This window comes from Solea solea, chromosome 16 (assembly GCF_958295425.1).
Source record: "Solea solea chromosome 16, fSolSol10.1, whole genome shotgun sequence".
Lineage (NCBI taxonomy): Eukaryota > Metazoa > Chordata > Actinopteri > Pleuronectiformes > Soleidae > Solea > Solea solea.
The window spans coordinates 20,071,273-20,089,001 of NC_081149.1; the positions used below are offsets into that span (position 1 = coordinate 20,071,273).

Here is a 17,729-nt window from a genome sequence, read left to right on the forward strand (position 1 = left end):
GCATCCCAAGACAGTTTCAATAAAATGTCAGGGTTATTTTATCTTTCATGAGCAGGTTTTGTAAAGAGAATAACGCAGAACTCTGTCCTTACCTGTGGAGACTGTTGCTGCGACAGCTTCTGTTTCTGTTGCATCACTACCTGCTGTTGCTTCAAATGCATCGTGGTCTGCATCTGGATTTGCTGTGGTGGCTGAAACGTGTGCTGCTGCTGCTGCTGCTGCTGCTGCTGCTGTAAGAGTGTTTTTTGCTGTGTCGTCAGGATCTGTTGCTTCAGCTGCATCTGCTGCTGCAGGTGCTTGGACTGTTGATGCTTCTGCAGCTGTTTGAGCTGCTGCTTGTGAGATTTCTTCTTCCGCTGCTGCGAGAGCCTCTGCAGGTTCTGTTGATTCTCCAGCACGTGGTTAGTGTTCTGCATGTTCTGCTGCTGCTGCTGCTGCTGCAGCAGGAGCTTCTGTATGGCCTGCTGCTGCACCAGCTGCAGCGTCTTCTGCTGGAGACAGTTGTGTCGTACGTGTTTCTTCTGTGGTTCGGCGTGTGGCCGAATCTGCTCCGGTGTCTCCTGAGTTTGAGGGTAAGCCTGTTGTAACTCCTGGGAGTCCAGTGGTTGCATAGTTTTCTCTGCCTCAGTGACCTCATGTTTGACATTAACCTTAGTGAAATTCGTGTCACTTGATAGTGACACATTTTGAGGGTGGGGTGAAGGATGACCGGAGGAGAGTGGGACACTAGGATGATCAGAGGGTTCTTGTTTTACTCTTACAAGAAGTACCGGCTCAGAAACTCGAGTTGCTCTCTTCCGTTCCTCCAGTTGCATCCTCAGCAGATCCACCAGCCTCTGACTCTGCCTCAGCATCCGGGTCAACTCCTGGATCTGCTTATCTTTCTCCTGCAGCATCCTGTCTTTGTCAATCGTCAGTAGTGGGGCTGTTGTCGTAGTAGTGGTGGAGGCGCGGGATGAGGCCAGGCAGTGTTTCTCCGGAGTCGCCGACTTCAGTGAGAACGGGCACGGAGCAGGAGTGGAGCACGCGAGCTCGTCCTTAATGTTCACCGGCAGCTGAGCAGGTGAGCACGACTGAAGACTCAGCTGGCTCAGGGGTGACCTCATCTAGACAGCGATGAAGAAAATGAAAACATTCATCATCACAAGTAACCTCAAAAATGAATAAATTACAAAAGGGCGAGATATTTCAGTCATAATGTGCGATTGCACTTTAAATTGAGTTGCGATTGATGTTTTATGTATAGTTTTGCTACATTATTAATATAATACAAATACTGTATACTGTACTTCTTATATAAAGACACTACGCTTTGTCTTTTTGTTTATTAGGATCCACAATTCCATTCATGTGTAGCTCTGTGCATCTGTTCTCGTAGGTGATATTTCTGATAAATGCAAGTAATGAATTATCTTTTTTTTTAGCCGATAACTGAGAGAAAGAGAGTGATTCATTTCTACCACATTTGTTCTATTATTAAAGTGTAGAAAAATGGGTGTTGTGCTCTGATTTTACCATCTGTAGTTGTGTGAGCTAAGTAAACGTATCACGATATTTAATAGACTGTCAGTCCACATGTTAAAGAGTTTCACACAAAACTAACACTGTATGTAAAATGTGGCACATTTGATGCATCAAAAATAGTGAATTTTTCCTGCAAAAGCTGATATTCCTCCTGTGTTTTTTACTTCTGGTGTCGCACAAGAATAATGTAACGTGTCAAAATGAAGTCAATTCCTACCATATCGCCCAAAGGGTCGCTGTTAAAGCTGGTGTCTTCTGGACTGCTGGTGGCTGACGGGTGGTCAGAGAGGGTCAGGGGTGGGGTTGGTGGGGAGACCTTCACACTACAGTTCAACAGCTGCTGAGGAGTAGCTGTGGGTGTTGTTAACGCACATCAGTCACACAGAGATTCACGGTGGGCGTTTTGACGATAATAGACAACACAAATATAATATATAATATTCTGTTGTTTGCTTCGATTGTTTATTTTATCCTTCTGAAAATCAACAGTGTTTGTGTGTAATCACAAAGAAATTGTCAGTCACCTGAGTGGCCTGTCAGAGAGGATGTCTGAAGGCACTGAAAGGGTTGCTGTAGTGACACATTGTTGTTGTCGTTGTTGTTGACTGCAGCAGCATTTTGTGAGGACCTTCCTGCTCCTTCAGACCCTGACCCTGTGGTACCCCCTGCTGTTGGAGAGGAGAAACTGTCACTGCCTCCATTCAGTTCCTGGTAAGTCCTCAGCCGCTCAATGAGGTCAGGTTTGGTGCCAGACACTGGCAAACTGCGCAGCTTCAGCTGCGACTTCAGTTCAACCACCTGAAAGAGGACGGAGAAAAGAGACAAGCTGAGGACAGAAAGGAAGGAGAGGTGCAGATGTGGGGATAAAGAAAACAAATGGGCAGGAAAACGACAACACGGAATAATCAGTCTCTCTCTTTGTCAGCTGTGACTTGACAAGCCACAACGACAACACTTTGCTACGTCTCGACAGCTTGTAAACAGACAGATTTTTCAACATCTAGAAAGTAAAACAACGAGGTATTATGGGGGCCAAACAATCTAACCTTCATCTCATCCAGGTTCAGAGGTAGAGACACTGGTTTGGTTCCATCTAAAGAAGCCAGACTTTGACTGCTGTGACCGACAGAGGGGGCGGCGAGGGGTTGAGGCGGGGAGGAGGTGGTCCTGGAATTTGAAGAGGAAGGCGGCTGCTGATTCTCCTGAAGACTGTCGGGAAGAAAGGGAGAGTTGGGAAAAGGAGAGAGATCTCGTCAGTCTTTAATACGGTTAAATTCAGTTAAAACCTTTACATCATCTTTATCTTTTGACTTGTCAACTAATTCTCCTTTTTCCTCGTCCATCCTTTAAGAAATGTACGTACACTTGCAGACAAACTCCTCACTCACTTGGGTGGTGCAGGCAGGATGGTGTGGTAGTTATACTGCTGTTGCTGCTGCTGCTGCTGCTGCTGCTGCTGACTGAGGATCTGAAGCTGCAGGAAAAGCTGCTGCTGCTGCAGAATTTTGGCATAAGATGAGTCCAGATGGGGAAGAGGCTCTTTATCTCCCTTCTGGTCTGGCGGGATGTACTGATGGTACTTTAACTTCTTGATCTAAAATTCCACACATTTACAACAGCACAGATGAGTATTTTAGCAGCGCATTGGTGATTATCATGGCTAATATTTGTGTCCTCCAAGTGTTTCATCTGTAATAACTACCTTACCTAAGTATTTTATTTACAAGTCTAATGTGTTCACACACACTGACAAAACACAGACACAAAAATCTACCTTTGGTTTGTTGTCCTTGGATTTCTTGTGTTTTTGTCCAGAGCAATGAGAACTTGATTTAGGCAGCGACTGCAGAAAAAGAAAAAGAGGGTTTTCCCAAAACTCTAAACTTTTGGTTTTATACCAAGTCGTAAAAGTATTTTTTAGCTGCATTAAATAGGGGCAAAAGTGGAATCATACATTCTAAATTCAAAATAAGCATTTAATTAGGTTCTAGGTTTTAGCTTCAGTTCCATTACTGATGTAAAAATATTGCTTACAGCAGCTTTGGATCTAAGTATATCCGTATTATTGATTATATTCTAGGATCATTTATTGTTTGATTGACTTTGAGAGATGTCACTTACGGTGATCTGAGAGGTGACATGAATATTCTGGGCGGACGGTGTCACTGCTCCATTTGTCTGCTTCCACGGCGGGGAGGATCCAGAAAGCGAAGGCAGCAGAGGAGCTGAAGGAGGGACCTGAAGTAGATAACGAAGATTTAAACGTGCCGACTTGAGCGTCGCGATCAAGTGAAGGCTTCACTTACAAGTGTAGCATAATAGCTACAACTATAATGATGACATTTTCAACTTCACAGCTCCCAGCGGTAATGGCATTTGTACTCAGGTTTACAATCTCGCATTCCATGATACAAGACATGTCCGTCACGCTGCCATCTTCTCCCACAGAGGAAAACCAACCTGTGAGGGAGAGGGGATGCTGCGCTCAGGCAGCGTCTCTGGTAGAGAGGGCAGAGGTCCCACACCCAGAGGCGACTCCTGTCCTACTGGCTGCTCTGGAGACAGGCTGTCATTGCTGTCCTCGTCACATGATGAGTTTTCACCTGGAGCCTTTGGAAACTGGGTCTCTGGCAGAGGAGAGAGAGACAATAGAGAGATTATGGGTGGAGAGAAAGAAAGGACATTACTGACAAGTCACACAGTAAGTGTCAATCTACTATTCAGCCGTGTAGAAGGATTGGCAAACTCTCGATGGAGCCTTTTTCAGCCGGTCTGAGCTGGGATTGGCTCCAGCGTCCCCTCAAAGAAGATGATTGGATGATCAAATATACTGTACTCTGAGGTGAAGTTTTCTTGAGCAAACATCTTACAAAGGACACATCATTTTCACAGAGAGATGAACATTAATTCTGCCCTTTAATAAGTAAAAGAACAAAGGACACTTTTATTATCAGGCAAGACCTGATATTAAAACTACAAAAACAGAAAAAAAACAATGCATGAAAGAACAGTACTCACAGTGCAAAATGTGTCATATTGAGATAAATGATAGAATTAACCTGGTTCCTTGTTGAGAAGTGTGATAGACATTGGGATAAATCAATGGACAATGTAGAAAAAATGGACATTTTCCTCAGTTAAGTCAATCAGGAAGTAAGAAGATGGCGAATAGCCACCAGGGGGTGCAAAAATATCTCTGTTGGAATAGAAGTCGATGGGAAAATTTCTCACATAAGTCATTACATCAGCAAACATTCTCCATAAAAACGAATGAACTCAATTGCTAGTTTATGGTCTTGTACAATAAAACTTAGTGTCCATCCATCGTCTACTGCTTTATCCACACCATGAGGGTCGCGGGTCACTGGAGCCAATCCCAGCTGACAATACAATTTAGAGCTGTTCCCATTTGGAGGAAAATAGGTGATTTAGTAGAGGACACATGAGTGACAGCTGGTGTCCTCCAGCCTGAGTGTAGGTGTCACCATCCAGCAAGTATGAAAAAAACGGACGGGCGGACGAGCAGAATCTCGAATCTAAACTTCCTGCACCTTTGCCACGGAGCTGACGCTCTGTCCCTGTCAAACATTATCACATGTGCGCGTTAATGCTCCTGCGACAGTGTGGAATACGACGACGCACTTCTCACGCAGCGAGTTTCAACTCCAGTGTCTGCTCCAGAAATGTCACCCGCTGTGTTTATCCCCGCACGGAGTGTGCAGATCAACTTAAAAAAAAAATTTAATAAATAAACTTGTCTTGTTTGCATTCATATCAGGCCCGTGAGAGTCAGTGTATGTAGGATAAGATGATATCTTCTCTTTTGTCTGTGTTGCCATCTGGATAAAGCCGAGCTTTATCTCCGTCATCGCCCGCATTCATCGATGCAACCACAGAAATCCAGCCAGCTCCTCCACACCAGATTTTAAGTGACAGATGGCATCTCTCTAAGGAATGTCATTAAGCTGAGAATTGGGAGTGTAATTTACGATATGACTGTATTAGCTGTTCATTATGTCATGGTTCCTGTGCTACTAACGATACAACATGTTTTGAGATAAAGCTTGAAATCCACACGTGAAAAACAAAACATTTTTCCCCCTTTGGGCTATAAAACATAATCAATTTATTACTATGCAGACGTATGAGTCCTCAGAGGGATTTAATAAGTGAAGGTACTTGCTGCTATGATCCCCCAGACGATGGCATTTTTGCTGGTGGACGTGTGATATTAAATTACAGGAGGTAATATGGGCCGCAGCACACAGCGATGTAAACTCACCACTGGCCATTAATTGACCATCAGCAGGCAATGATGAAAAGACAACATGGGGCTGATTTAATACCCTCTGATCCAATAATGTGATGACTTCCCCATCGATGCACAGTTCTGCTGTGTGTGTGTGTGTGTGACATAGTGTCCTGCTTCATGTGCTTGTATCTCTGTGACGCTCGTGTTCCCAGCACTCCCACAGTAAGGGGCAGAAATGTAATTGTTTCCTATGGCAATCTGACAGAGATGAATATCCACTGATGCAGTGCGTGATTGAATCCAAACAATCCTCCCTTCACACATCAGTCGAGCACCTGATCCGACTGTCTCAGATTTCTTCCCCTAATGAGTGACAAGATAGATATGTAATAATTGATCTCACAATTTGTAATTCGTTAATCTAGATTTATCGCGATCCGAAGTTTGCTTTTCTGCTAATGACTTAATTAATGAGTAACCAGACAGTGTGCAGTGTTATTCTTAGGTTTAAGTTAGTTATTACCGTTCCTTTGTTTCATATAATATGTCATTTCTGAGGAAATAGTTTGAAATCAGTTTCATTACTTGAAATGTCACAAGGTTACAAACCGAGAACAATTACACAAGCCTTCAATTAGCAGGTAACGTAACAGATAATGTCTAACCTGTCACAGCAGTGGCCTTTTGAGCCATGAACACTGAGTTGTGTGACATGCTGTTGTGTATGTATTAAATGCAAACACACTCACACACACACAAATAACTGTGTGTGTGTGTGTGTGTGAGTGGGCACATGATGAAAGCTGGAGGAGGGGGTCAGGAGGGACTTCCTGTCAAGAGCCTCAAACTGTGGGTGTGTTATGATATATAATACATTGGAATTTGATTATGTTTTATTATATTTTATGATAACAATATTACGTTCTCCTTCTGTTGTATTCAGTAAATCACTAACCAGTGAGAAAAGATAAGTCTTCAGAAGTTTAAGTTTTTTTTAAATTGGTTAAGGGTCTGGGCAGCACTCACATATTAGAAACGGCTCTATCCCCCTCAGTGTTTAAGTAAGGTAAGCGGCCGCCATGCCATTAAGACATTTACAAACAAATGATAACATTTTAAAATAAATCAGGGACTGATATGCTCTCTGCATTCCGTACCTGCCAGAACAAACACTGTATTTTACTGTAACTTGAAAGAAGTAAGGTCAAACTACTGTTATTTAGTTAAGTAGTATTTTCATACAGTATATTGGTATTATTTAGCAGTTATTTTTGTGTATAGATATTGTATTTTTATTGTTTATTGTTACTTAATAATATTTAATTACAGTGCATTACTGAAATGTAGACAACACTACATACTGTATGAAACTGTATATATCTCACTTTTCTGAAGTAGCCACATCTATAGTTATCAAAGCACACAAAAGCACAACAATATACTTTTAATTATCAATGTTAAAACCTGTGAAATGATAATTATGCAAGTTTTAAAAATGTACAGTTGACCGTGAACACCTGGAAATAACGTAACCTGGAGTGGTGTTCCCTCTTGATTTGATTCAACATCAAAAATATACAGCAACTTTTTTCCCACGAGGAAATAAAGCACTAACAAAGCTAAAGGGCTCTCGTAAGAGACAGAGGGCAAGACACAAGAATAAATAAAGCGAGTGTGCGCTGAAGAGAAGCACGGTTGAAACTCCAGTAATGAAGGTCAACAGGTTTATCAGATGAGCTGTTGAAACGGAGAGCATATCACAAACAGATGGAGCCTGAAGATAGATTTAATTACTATCCATCATTATTTATATTGTGGCTCCACCAGATAGAAGTAATTGCGAGAGGAGTTAATTGTAGTTCTGCTGAAAGTTGCAAGAAAAACTCTTGACACGCTGAATGATTCATCTATTTTAGACGGCATGTGAATGAAGTCTGTGTTTCCTTTGCTTCTGTGCTCAGTCCCAAAATGCATGCGTATGAGAGATCCACAATGGCAATGAGAGGAAATGATAAAATATAAGACTAGGACAGCTATTCTCATGTATTCTGCGCATTAAAAGGATGAGGAAAATTCCATCACTCAAGACCTGAGAAGTCACAACACTCGCAAGCTTAAAAAAAGCTGGCGTCATTTGCGGTTCGTGGTTTGAAGCCTGGTTTCGTTCTCAGCAGGTGCAGCACTTACTTACCGATGGCCTGTTTAATGCTGGAGTGAACAGGCAGGATGTTTTTGTGGACCAGCTCCATGGGCCCGGGTCGGTGGGAGATCTTATCGTTCAAGTCATCAGCGAGGCGAGCTTTCTTTAGCTGCAGCTGCTTGGCCTGCAGTGATGGCTCCACTGACGGATCTGGAAGCAGTCACAATTATCAATGGTCAGTTACATTTTCAATCAACATCATGCTGATGTCACTCCAGTCTGTAGACTTTCTACTCTTAAATCCATCCTCTGTAGGTAGTCCTCAGTCTGGAGAATGTAATTATATCATGTTGACATTTTGGCATCATTTCTTTTCACACTAGCACTTCATCCCATCTGACCTTTTTATGATGCCGTTTTATATTTTAATTACTTTTAGCGAACGGCGCAAAATAGTTTTTGACCCATTCATTTCAGCTCTTATTATTTATGATCCATCTCTATCCATTAGACCTTTGTCATACGTTCGGCATTCCGTGTCTGCAGACGACACATTTCCAAACAGCCACAGTTCCATTCATGCTAAAATGAGGGTCCACGTCACCTGTAGTGTTCCGGGCATGCGTATTCAATCCCACATAACATTCCACTACTGGTTATTTCTTGCTGCAAGTTCACCCTATTATGTAATAATAAATATATATCTATATATATATTAAGGCAGGTTTCATTAACTTTCAGTGTTTATGATTTACAGTAAATGAACGTTCACACTTCTTGTGTTTAACTGCAGGTGGTGGACTGTGGAGATCTACATCAACAGGCAGCTTCAGATGTTTACTGCCATTTGGTAATAAATCAAGCCCCCAGTGCAAAAAGGTGCCTGACGTTTCCTTCCTTTGGTTGCTGCTATTTTAATGCCACCGTCTCTCTAACAGTTCCTGTTCTCATTCTTTAAAACATAAGGAGAACGGTGGAGCAGACATTTACCAAATAGGAACAGGCACTTTTTTGGAAACTGCTACACCACGGAAGAAGCTAAATGAATAGTAGCGTAATTAGTTATGGTAAGTGTTCTTCTTGGCCATACTGTAAATAGAGTGGTCGCTACTTAAAAACACGACATGCAAGCTCTGGCTGGTTTGTCCATTCATTCTGCTGCAGAAACATGGTGGTGCAGATCATCAGGGACAGGTTTACTGTGTGTTTCCCAGGTGCAGAACCAAAAAAAGTAAAGCAGCGTTTATTCTGCTCCTCACCTGCGGAAGAAAACTTCCTGAACACCTGAGGTCTACTTAAGACTGAGGGTTTCCTGCAGCTTTTTCTTAGTTATAAGTTCATTCTTGTCTTTTAAATGCACTTTTTTTATTGGCAAATCACACTCTTATCTTATCTATTTTCATTTTGATGTTGATTTTAATGGCTTACTTTTATGGCTAGCACTTTGAGTCGCCCTGTGTATGAATAGTACTATGCAAATAAACTTGCCTTGCCTTGCCTTGCCTTGCCTTGCCTTGCCTTGCCTTGCCTTGCCTTGCCTTGCCTTGCCTTGCCTTGCCTTGCCTTGCCTTGCCTTGCCTTGCCTTGCCTTGCCTTGCCTTGCCTTGCAAAATGGTGGCTTTGGTAAAGTCAGGCTCTTGCCCGAAATACATATAAAATGCTCATTCCATAGTATTTTTATTCCAAAGCAATGATCCACTTATACAAATATAGTATATTAAATTTCTTTCTCTTCATGTTACAAACTGAAGTGAAGGTGGCTGCAGTGAACGCCTCACCAGTGAAAATACTATGCAAATGTGTCACTGTCTTAATACTGTGAACACACACACACACACACACACACACACACACACACACAGAGAGAGCAAAGGGCTACAGATACACATTAGTGGTGTGACCAGATAAGCGAACCTGAGGCAGGACTGCTAGTACCTGCTCAAGCCTCAGTTCACGTCGCTGAGCACTGTCACACTGCTGGTACACACTCACTCTAACTAACCCTGGGGACGTCAACCCTCGATGACCTCTCACCCACAAGAACCTGTCTGTCAGTCAGCAACACAAGAAACGGTAAAGTAATATTTTGGGGAAAGGGACGGATGAATGAGAACTGAGTAAGGTTTTGAAAGTAGGAGCTAAAATAGAGAAAATGCCAGAAATAGATGGGAAGACGGTGGAGAATTGGGAAATGGTTTGAGGGAAGAGAGAGAGGAGAAAAATGGAACAAGGAAATGCAGAATGGAATTAAGTCAGAGAGAGAAAATAACCTTTTGTGTGCATGAGATGTCACTTATGTCATGGTCAATGCAAGAATGACAATTTGCAGATGGAAAAAAATCATACTGCCAGCATCATAATTCTGACAATGTCAAAGGTCAAATTGAACATACTACACATAAATATGATTGTTTTAGTGCACAACTGCTTTCAAATTAACAGTTTGCTTTTCATAGACTAATAAGAAGCCTTTTATTAGTGTGTTATATTTATAAAAGCATAACATACTAATACTTCAGGGCTCCCTGAGCCCTTGAGCCCCCGGGGGCCCTGATGCCCAAACCTCTGCGCTAGTATGCTGATATTTTCGCAAATATGTTATTTATGATATTTTAAAGGGCCCTGAAGCCAAATAATACTAGCTATGTTAGAGTATGTGATCTGTCTTAATAAGTCTCCTTAATCATATACCACGGTTTATGTTATTCACCCCTTATATCTGAAAGGAGCCCTTCAGCCAAATAACACTGGTTATTATGTGATGTCTTCAGTTAAATAACGGCTTTCCACTGGCCCATAATCCATCCCAGTGTGTCACCATGTTACTACAAACCAGTCAGGGATGGTGTTGAATTGAAACAAAACAGAATTATTCCAGAGAAAGACTTGAGTAAGGGAGAGGAAAAGTCCTTGTTAAAATGCCACATTGATAAAGTATCCCAGCATTTCTAACCCACAACCTTAAACTTGATGCTTTTCAAATCATGTTGGACACATGGAGATGATAAGCAACCGAAAATTGACTTGACTGGGTGAACTTCGGTCAAAATAGCAAAGAACATCATCTTTTTTTTATTTCTACTAAAATAAAACAAAAATGATAAGCGTTTTTATTTTTAACTATTTAAAAGAGCAGTCAAAACGGTTGTTTTGTCACCTGCTGCGTCTCACCTTATCATGGACATTCTCACCTCTGCGACCAGTTTTACTTCACTCTGTCACACTCACAGCTTATAGAAACAGGCAGCTACAAACCTCAGCCAACACATGCTCACCCTTCCTGTCGTCACAGTTACACTGCGGCTCTCAACTTCAACCTCTGCCTCTTTAAAAGCTGAGAAAATATGATGTTGTTTGCTATTTTGACCGAAGTTCACCCAGAAGTCAATTTTGGGTTGCTATTAAACTAAATACACACACTTCCGTTGTGCGAATAAACTGCAGGCACTGACTTCTCCTTCTTTTCTTTATTTTTAAGTCACATTTCCAAATCCCTAGACTGAAACACAACAGCCTCATTGTTGATGAATTAAATTTTTCTGAATTTAAATCTTAATGCCAACCAGATGAGGTGTGAGCCACGCTCATTATTGGTGCTGCCTGCCCGTGTACAATAAAACAGCAAGAGCTGGTGGAAAATAGCATGTTTATGCATTGTAGTAACAGAGCAGTGAGGTAAAAGCACAACTTGTGCGCTTGCATAATTATGTCAAATTCAAAATAAAAATACTTCACTAGTTGTGGAAAAAAAAATGTGCTGGTGTATTTAAGTGAGCTTCCCCGAGCTGAAGACATCATGCCTTTACTAATGTTGATTTTAAAGGTCATCATTTCTCAGCCACTCTCAAAATTCTATTGAACTGATCTAACGGAGAGTTAACTCATGTCGGGTCACATCAGATAAGAAGCAGTTGACGGATGTTTGTGACACCAGCTAAAGACTGACCTTGCTTCACCTTACTCTGCAGACCGAAACCGACGTCTGTGAGGAGACAATGTCACCGTCTTAACCTCAGAAACTGTTTTGTGGCACGAAATGAGACGAAATGCTGAAGTGAGACATTCTCACAGGCAGTGATAGTGCTGAGTGTGTAGAAAAAATCTCCATGGAGGTTATATGTTCAGTTTCCTGCTCAAACATATTTGAAAGGTTTGATTTATCTCTAATTCGTCTTTTGATTTATCTTATCTGCATTGTTTAGCCTTAGCCTAACCTCAACAGCAGTGGCAGTTGCTGGTCTTTGAAACAGGGGAAGCTCATTTCAGGCCCGGTTATTTATACATAAAGTCTGTCCACCGCTCTGCCCCCAAACAACTGGAACAAGGAAATGCTATAATAATGTTATTTATAATAATGTCTATGATTTGTACAAACGGAAATGGGCCTATATTGCCAAGCAAAATAACACACAAATGGGCTGATGTTTGTCTCTAGACATCGCAGGCAAAAATCCACATGGGACTGAGACAGAAACTCGGGCTAAAACACAAATTTATTGGTAAATTAAAAAAAATCTATAAAAGACTTTTGTGTTTCCACATATTAGGTGTTTTTATTTATTTATTTTGTTTATGTTTTGGTGAGTCAAACTCCACTATGATGGTTAATAAAGTGGTATTATAAGAAAAAATATATAATAATATGCAACCACAAACCACAGAAATGATGTAATAGTGAAAGAGCCTGTTGGGTTTGTGTAACACTAGCTATGTCAATGGTTGGAAAGGCTAAATTTACCTTCTTTTAAAGGTCTAATGTGTCAGTTAAATATAATTTGGAGCTGTGAGTCTTTATTTAGTAACTATGTGAGTTAAAATAATGTTTAAGGACAGGCAAACAGCATACGTTATGACTAAAACTAATGAATTCTCGGAGTAAACTAAAATATGAATCGGTATCTTGAGGTCTACTCACGTGGCATGATTCCCTTGTTGATCAGCTCTTCTCTGGTCCTTCTCTGTTGCAGCTTCAGCTGGAGAACTGAACACCAAGACAGACACAGGAAAAAAAGATGAAACACTCATGAATGAATCAGCGCCACAACACATCAACACATCAACCCTTCTGTCAGTTACCCGTCACAGAAAGCCAAACAAGAAGTGACACTGCTCATGACTTGGAGGCAAGTTTAAAAAAAAAAAGAACCATCAAATAAAAATGCATGTGAATAAAAAGTATTGAAGTAATAAAGTTTCAGGGATAATGGAGGTTTTTATTTACCCTGCTGGGGATCGAATGTGTGGTCCTCTGTGAGAATGTACACAAAAGTTATGTCGCACACTACAAAGGGAGGAGAAACAGAAACACCAGCAGTTTCCTGTTTCAAGTATATGATTATATAGCACTCGCACGTTGCTGATACCGTCACACTTCATTACTGCAGAGATATAACATTTCAGAAAGCGAGAGGAGAGTTGAATCCAACTTTAATTACCCTGCTTTTTATTCATTTTAATTATTTATGCCACGAGTGCACTGTGAATGCATTTTCTAAGTAAAAAAAAAAACACGTTTCAGCACAAAAACCATCACTGAACTCTTAAAGGTAACTGGCATTTGCATTTTATGGTTGTGAGGCAGCAAAAAGACATCCAATTTAATCTGAATCACTAATTTCCTTTCAAGAAAAATTCAAAAAAACTCTGAGGACTAGATTTCCCTCGCTCTATCTGGGTCATGAAATCAGCATTTAAGTGTTGCTTCAGACATGAAAGAACGCCGTATGACAATCTGCAGTTATTATATTAGCACACATCAGAGCTGTGGCTGAGGTGCTGCAGAGTTTAAACGATTATAGTCTGAATTTACTGCTCTCAAGTGAAGTCATTTCCCCTAATGACGTTCAAAACATAGCTCATCTTTCTTCAACGCGGCGTTCCCGTAACACGGGGCAGAGATCACACACAGTGTCACTCGATCAGCAAGTTCATAACACATAACACACATCTTCAAACACCTGTCAGCTACAATAATAAAACGTGCAACTGGTTCACATTTTATGCCAGAGCAGAGTGTGTGTCTGCACCCTAGAGCAGACACACAAAGAGTTCATGCTTAACCGTTTTTGCTGTCATTTAAAACTCACTATCAATAATTCTCCACGACAAAAACACATTGATCATCAACAACATTCAAACCAATCATCTGTATTTTGTTTTTTTCCAATGTTGTAAACAAATAATGAGTTAGATTACTATTATACCTCATATATTACAGTCGTATGTGATCTAAAATGCTTCACTGACCATTTGAGCTTATTTGGGAGCAACACAACACTGATATCTTTCCGCCCTGTAAGTTTATATATATCGATAATATTTTTAATCATTTATACCAGGGATCAGCAAGTAAACATGGTTGAGGGCCAGTTTGTTTTGTAAACAATTGAATATTGGGCCAAATTTGCCTGATCTTCATCAGGCAAAAGTGCCTTAAAACGTCTTCAGTCAGAAACAGAACCACACGTTTGCTGCCTTAAACTAACAATAATGTGGACGTTGTCTTTAATCAGCAGCTTGTTACGAAGACAAATGCGTGTGAGATACGTACTAGCACTGTTACTATTTATATTTTTATGTTTCAAAGCAATTCAGTTTAGGTTAAAGCTCGGAACTCAATATGAATTTTTTTGTGTCCGATACAGATACCGATACCGATATCACAAACTCGAGCATCTACCGATACCGATATTAGTCCGATACTGTCGTTTTAGACCATTTATGAATGCATGAAGCTGTTAACAACACATATGTGCTGAGTCATTTCAAAGACATAATCCTCCAACTGTAACAAATATTATTCTCCCAAAAAGAGGAAATAAACAGCCCAAACATGACTCAAACATGACTCATTTTTACTGTGCATAGTGAAGCATGCAATTTGGATAATATTGGATTTTACATTTTTACCTGTCCCCTATTGGATCCAGTGATTTTGAGCAATATTGGACCGATAATGACCAATACTGATTCTCTGCTTTCTACATGCTCAGTGCTGGGAGGTACAGTGTGATGTTGAATGATGAGAACCAAGCTCTAAAGTTGGTTGGAGTTGGTTGATCTTTTTTTTTCATGTTACAGCACTAACAGATCACTATCTTGTTCTCTTCTTTGTTCTGCACATCAAAGCTGAAGGCAGGGTGATGGCCCAGTTCCTTTCTTTACTGACAAACTTCACCCAAAAATACCTTTGAATAAAATATAAATATGGGAAAACATGAGAGTAATTTGTGTGCGTTCAGGTGATTGAGAATTGTCTATATTTTCTGTCGACTGTGGTGGAAATGAGAACAGCCTCCGTGGCAGAATCTGCAGACAGCCCCCGTGTGTGTGTGTGTGTGTGTGTGTGTGTGCGTGCATATGTGTGAGTCTTATAAGCACATTCCTTTGATTTCTGCAATGAGGACATGGCTGACGCAGGATGGTGCAGTTTCATGCCTTGGCAGCAGAAGAAAACGATTTGACTCGCCGCTCCAGGCAAGAAGACAAACAAAAGTGACGCTAACACATCCACTCATGACGAGCATGGAAAATATTTATAAACACACACAAACATGCACCTGGAGTGCACGTTGAGTCAACACATGCACACATTCATATCTCCATCCACTTACAGACCACATAGTAGTATTATTATTATAAATATACAATCATGAATCATGGCCACATTCACTATGCACTCAAATAGGCACACAAACAAAACACTTGTTTTCGAGGCAAATGATGTGTGCCAATAGATGACAGGCAAGTGATGCAACGTGCTGATGCACAACCTATTCTGGGAAAGTGCGCTCTTTGCTTTGAATGTGACTGTGTCGCACACTCAGTGGCAGTTTAAAGCAAACGAAGAATGACACAAGTCTACAATACACAACGTATAAAGACGCAACATGACTCAGATCACTACAGAGTGTAAACGAAATGACGTAAACACTGTGGTTGGGCACCTCTTGTGTGAGGCTGAAGTGATAAGTCAACAATTAAGATACCTATGCAGCTACTTTAGATGCTATACATTACCATTCACGCACTGATCACGAGGCAGTGTGATGCAATACATTTGATAAATAATAGCACAGATTTTTTTTTAAATAAGTCTATTTCCATACTTCTCATATGACATCTTTAAAGTTTTGTATCTATTACCACAAGGTGGCAGCACCAGCAAGCAATTAATAGACCACATGCATTTTTTCAAATTTGTGAGTTTTCTTGAATGAATCATTAGTAGCTTTAAAAAAAAAAAAGCCCTAATCATTAACATGGGTTTGGTTAGTGGACTGCATGTGTGTTTGCAGATGTAATTAACATTTCTGAGGGTTGCTGAATGCACCTCTAAGATCAGCATGTTGTGGATGCTACTCTGACTAACTCTCACGGCTTTGTTTCATGGAGTCTTTTAATTGGGGGAAAATCACGTACACACACAGCAAAAGTGGCCTTTAAGTGAGGGAATATAGCCACTGACCCATAATTTGTGCTAGGTGTGCTACTGGCAAGGAAAAACCATGACTGTGGAGCTTTCCATGCAGGACGATGATTTGCTTCTGCACATGACGATCAGAGGCAGAACACCGATCGACCGCTATCGGAGCCAGGGTCCGCCAACATCGATAGGCTGTAAAATGTCTGATTGGATTTGTTTAATTGGCTGAAACAATAAATCTGTCGTCCTGTCATCATCACATATTGAACACGTATTACGCTGCAAATAAATTACTCTCCAGCTCCAAGTGAACATCAATCTTATAATTTTAATTACGTGCAACATAACATGTCACAGGTATTGTATGAATTGGTTTGTTATGTACAGTGCTTTAGTTCTGGTACATATATTATCAAGATCTTCATTTTTCATTCTTCAGGTTAGTCCTTCATTCCTCATCATTACTGCATCTCTCAGCAACAGGTGGTTTTGCTAGTCTTCTTGTGGTGAGGAGCAAACATGATGTCAAGTGTCATCTTTCAAAACTCTGCCTCAATTACAATTTAAAACACTTAGTGTAACCTCAGACCCATGTGCATTTGCATGTTAGCTTCATTTTTCTACCGTCCCACTTTAAAACGTATTATTACTGGCTCTGCGATTTAACTACTTTACCATCCTCATGCATTAGCTGTCCATTTTTCACGCTGTAAAAGCCTAATTACTGGACTTAGCGTTCTCTGTTTTCTTCCCCTGACTTATCGTTCCTCCTCCCTCTCCCCCTTTCTCCGCTGCTCAGTTTTCTATTTGTGTCGACGTTGTAACTGCTTTCGAATTGAATCCCTCTGGACGAGTCACGTGAGTTAAAAGGATCATTACTGTAAATTGCTGACCCAAAAGAGCACGCTCGCCTCATGCACTGGAAAGAAAGAAAGTAAGAAGTTGCTTTTAGTAGGACATGTTTGTTGTTTCTTATTAACAGCAGTGTTTTTAGAAAAACATGCGGGCCACATGGTAGTCCAAGGGACTACCACAGTCCAAGACCATCCCAAGTTTAGATCCTGGTTTGACTGAAATGCTTTCCGTGTGTTTGCAGGTTCTCTCTCTGGATGGATGGATGAAAAACATCCACTGGTTATTCATATACTGGTAGACCTCTAGTCATCACATATTCGTAAGACTTATTCTCCTTCCTGCCAAAAACCTAATGCTATGTGTGCTTTATAAGTTCCAGCTAGTTTTCAAAGTTGAAGTTAAGCATTTTCTCTCTCTGTGAAAGCATGTTCTAAAAATCAACACATCAGACTTTTATTTACCAGGCACCTCTTCCACTACACTGTAATCTACACACATCCAAACAAACCCAGATGAGGAGTGTCAGGTTAAAT

General features: G+C 40.8%; 1 protein-coding gene across 2 annotated transcripts in view; it reads right to left on the reverse strand.

Moving 5' to 3' along the window:
• Window positions 1-17,729, reverse strand: part of LOC131476073 (myocardin-related transcription factor A-like) — a 31,795-nt gene that overhangs the window by 6,827 nt on the left and 7,239 nt on the right. For both annotated transcript variants that reach the window (XM_058654549.1, XM_058654547.1), the window contains exons 2-11: window positions 12,832-12,897; window positions 7,968-8,126; window positions 3,985-4,151; window positions 3,646-3,762; window positions 3,299-3,367; window positions 2,913-3,118; window positions 2,571-2,733; window positions 2,049-2,322; window positions 1,742-1,875; window positions 93-1,106 (exon numbers count right to left, since the gene is read on the reverse strand). In XM_058654549.1, coding sequence (XP_058510532.1) covers window positions 93-1,106; window positions 1,742-1,875; window positions 2,049-2,322; window positions 2,571-2,733; window positions 2,913-3,118; window positions 3,299-3,367; window positions 3,646-3,762; window positions 3,985-4,151; window positions 7,968-8,126; window positions 12,832-12,838 — 2,310 coding nt within the window. In that variant the 5' untranslated portion in view covers window positions 12,839-12,897. The remainder of the gene's footprint in view (window positions 1-92; window positions 1,107-1,741; window positions 1,876-2,048; window positions 2,323-2,570; window positions 2,734-2,912; window positions 3,119-3,298; window positions 3,368-3,645; window positions 3,763-3,984; window positions 4,152-7,967; window positions 8,127-12,831; window positions 12,898-17,729) is intronic.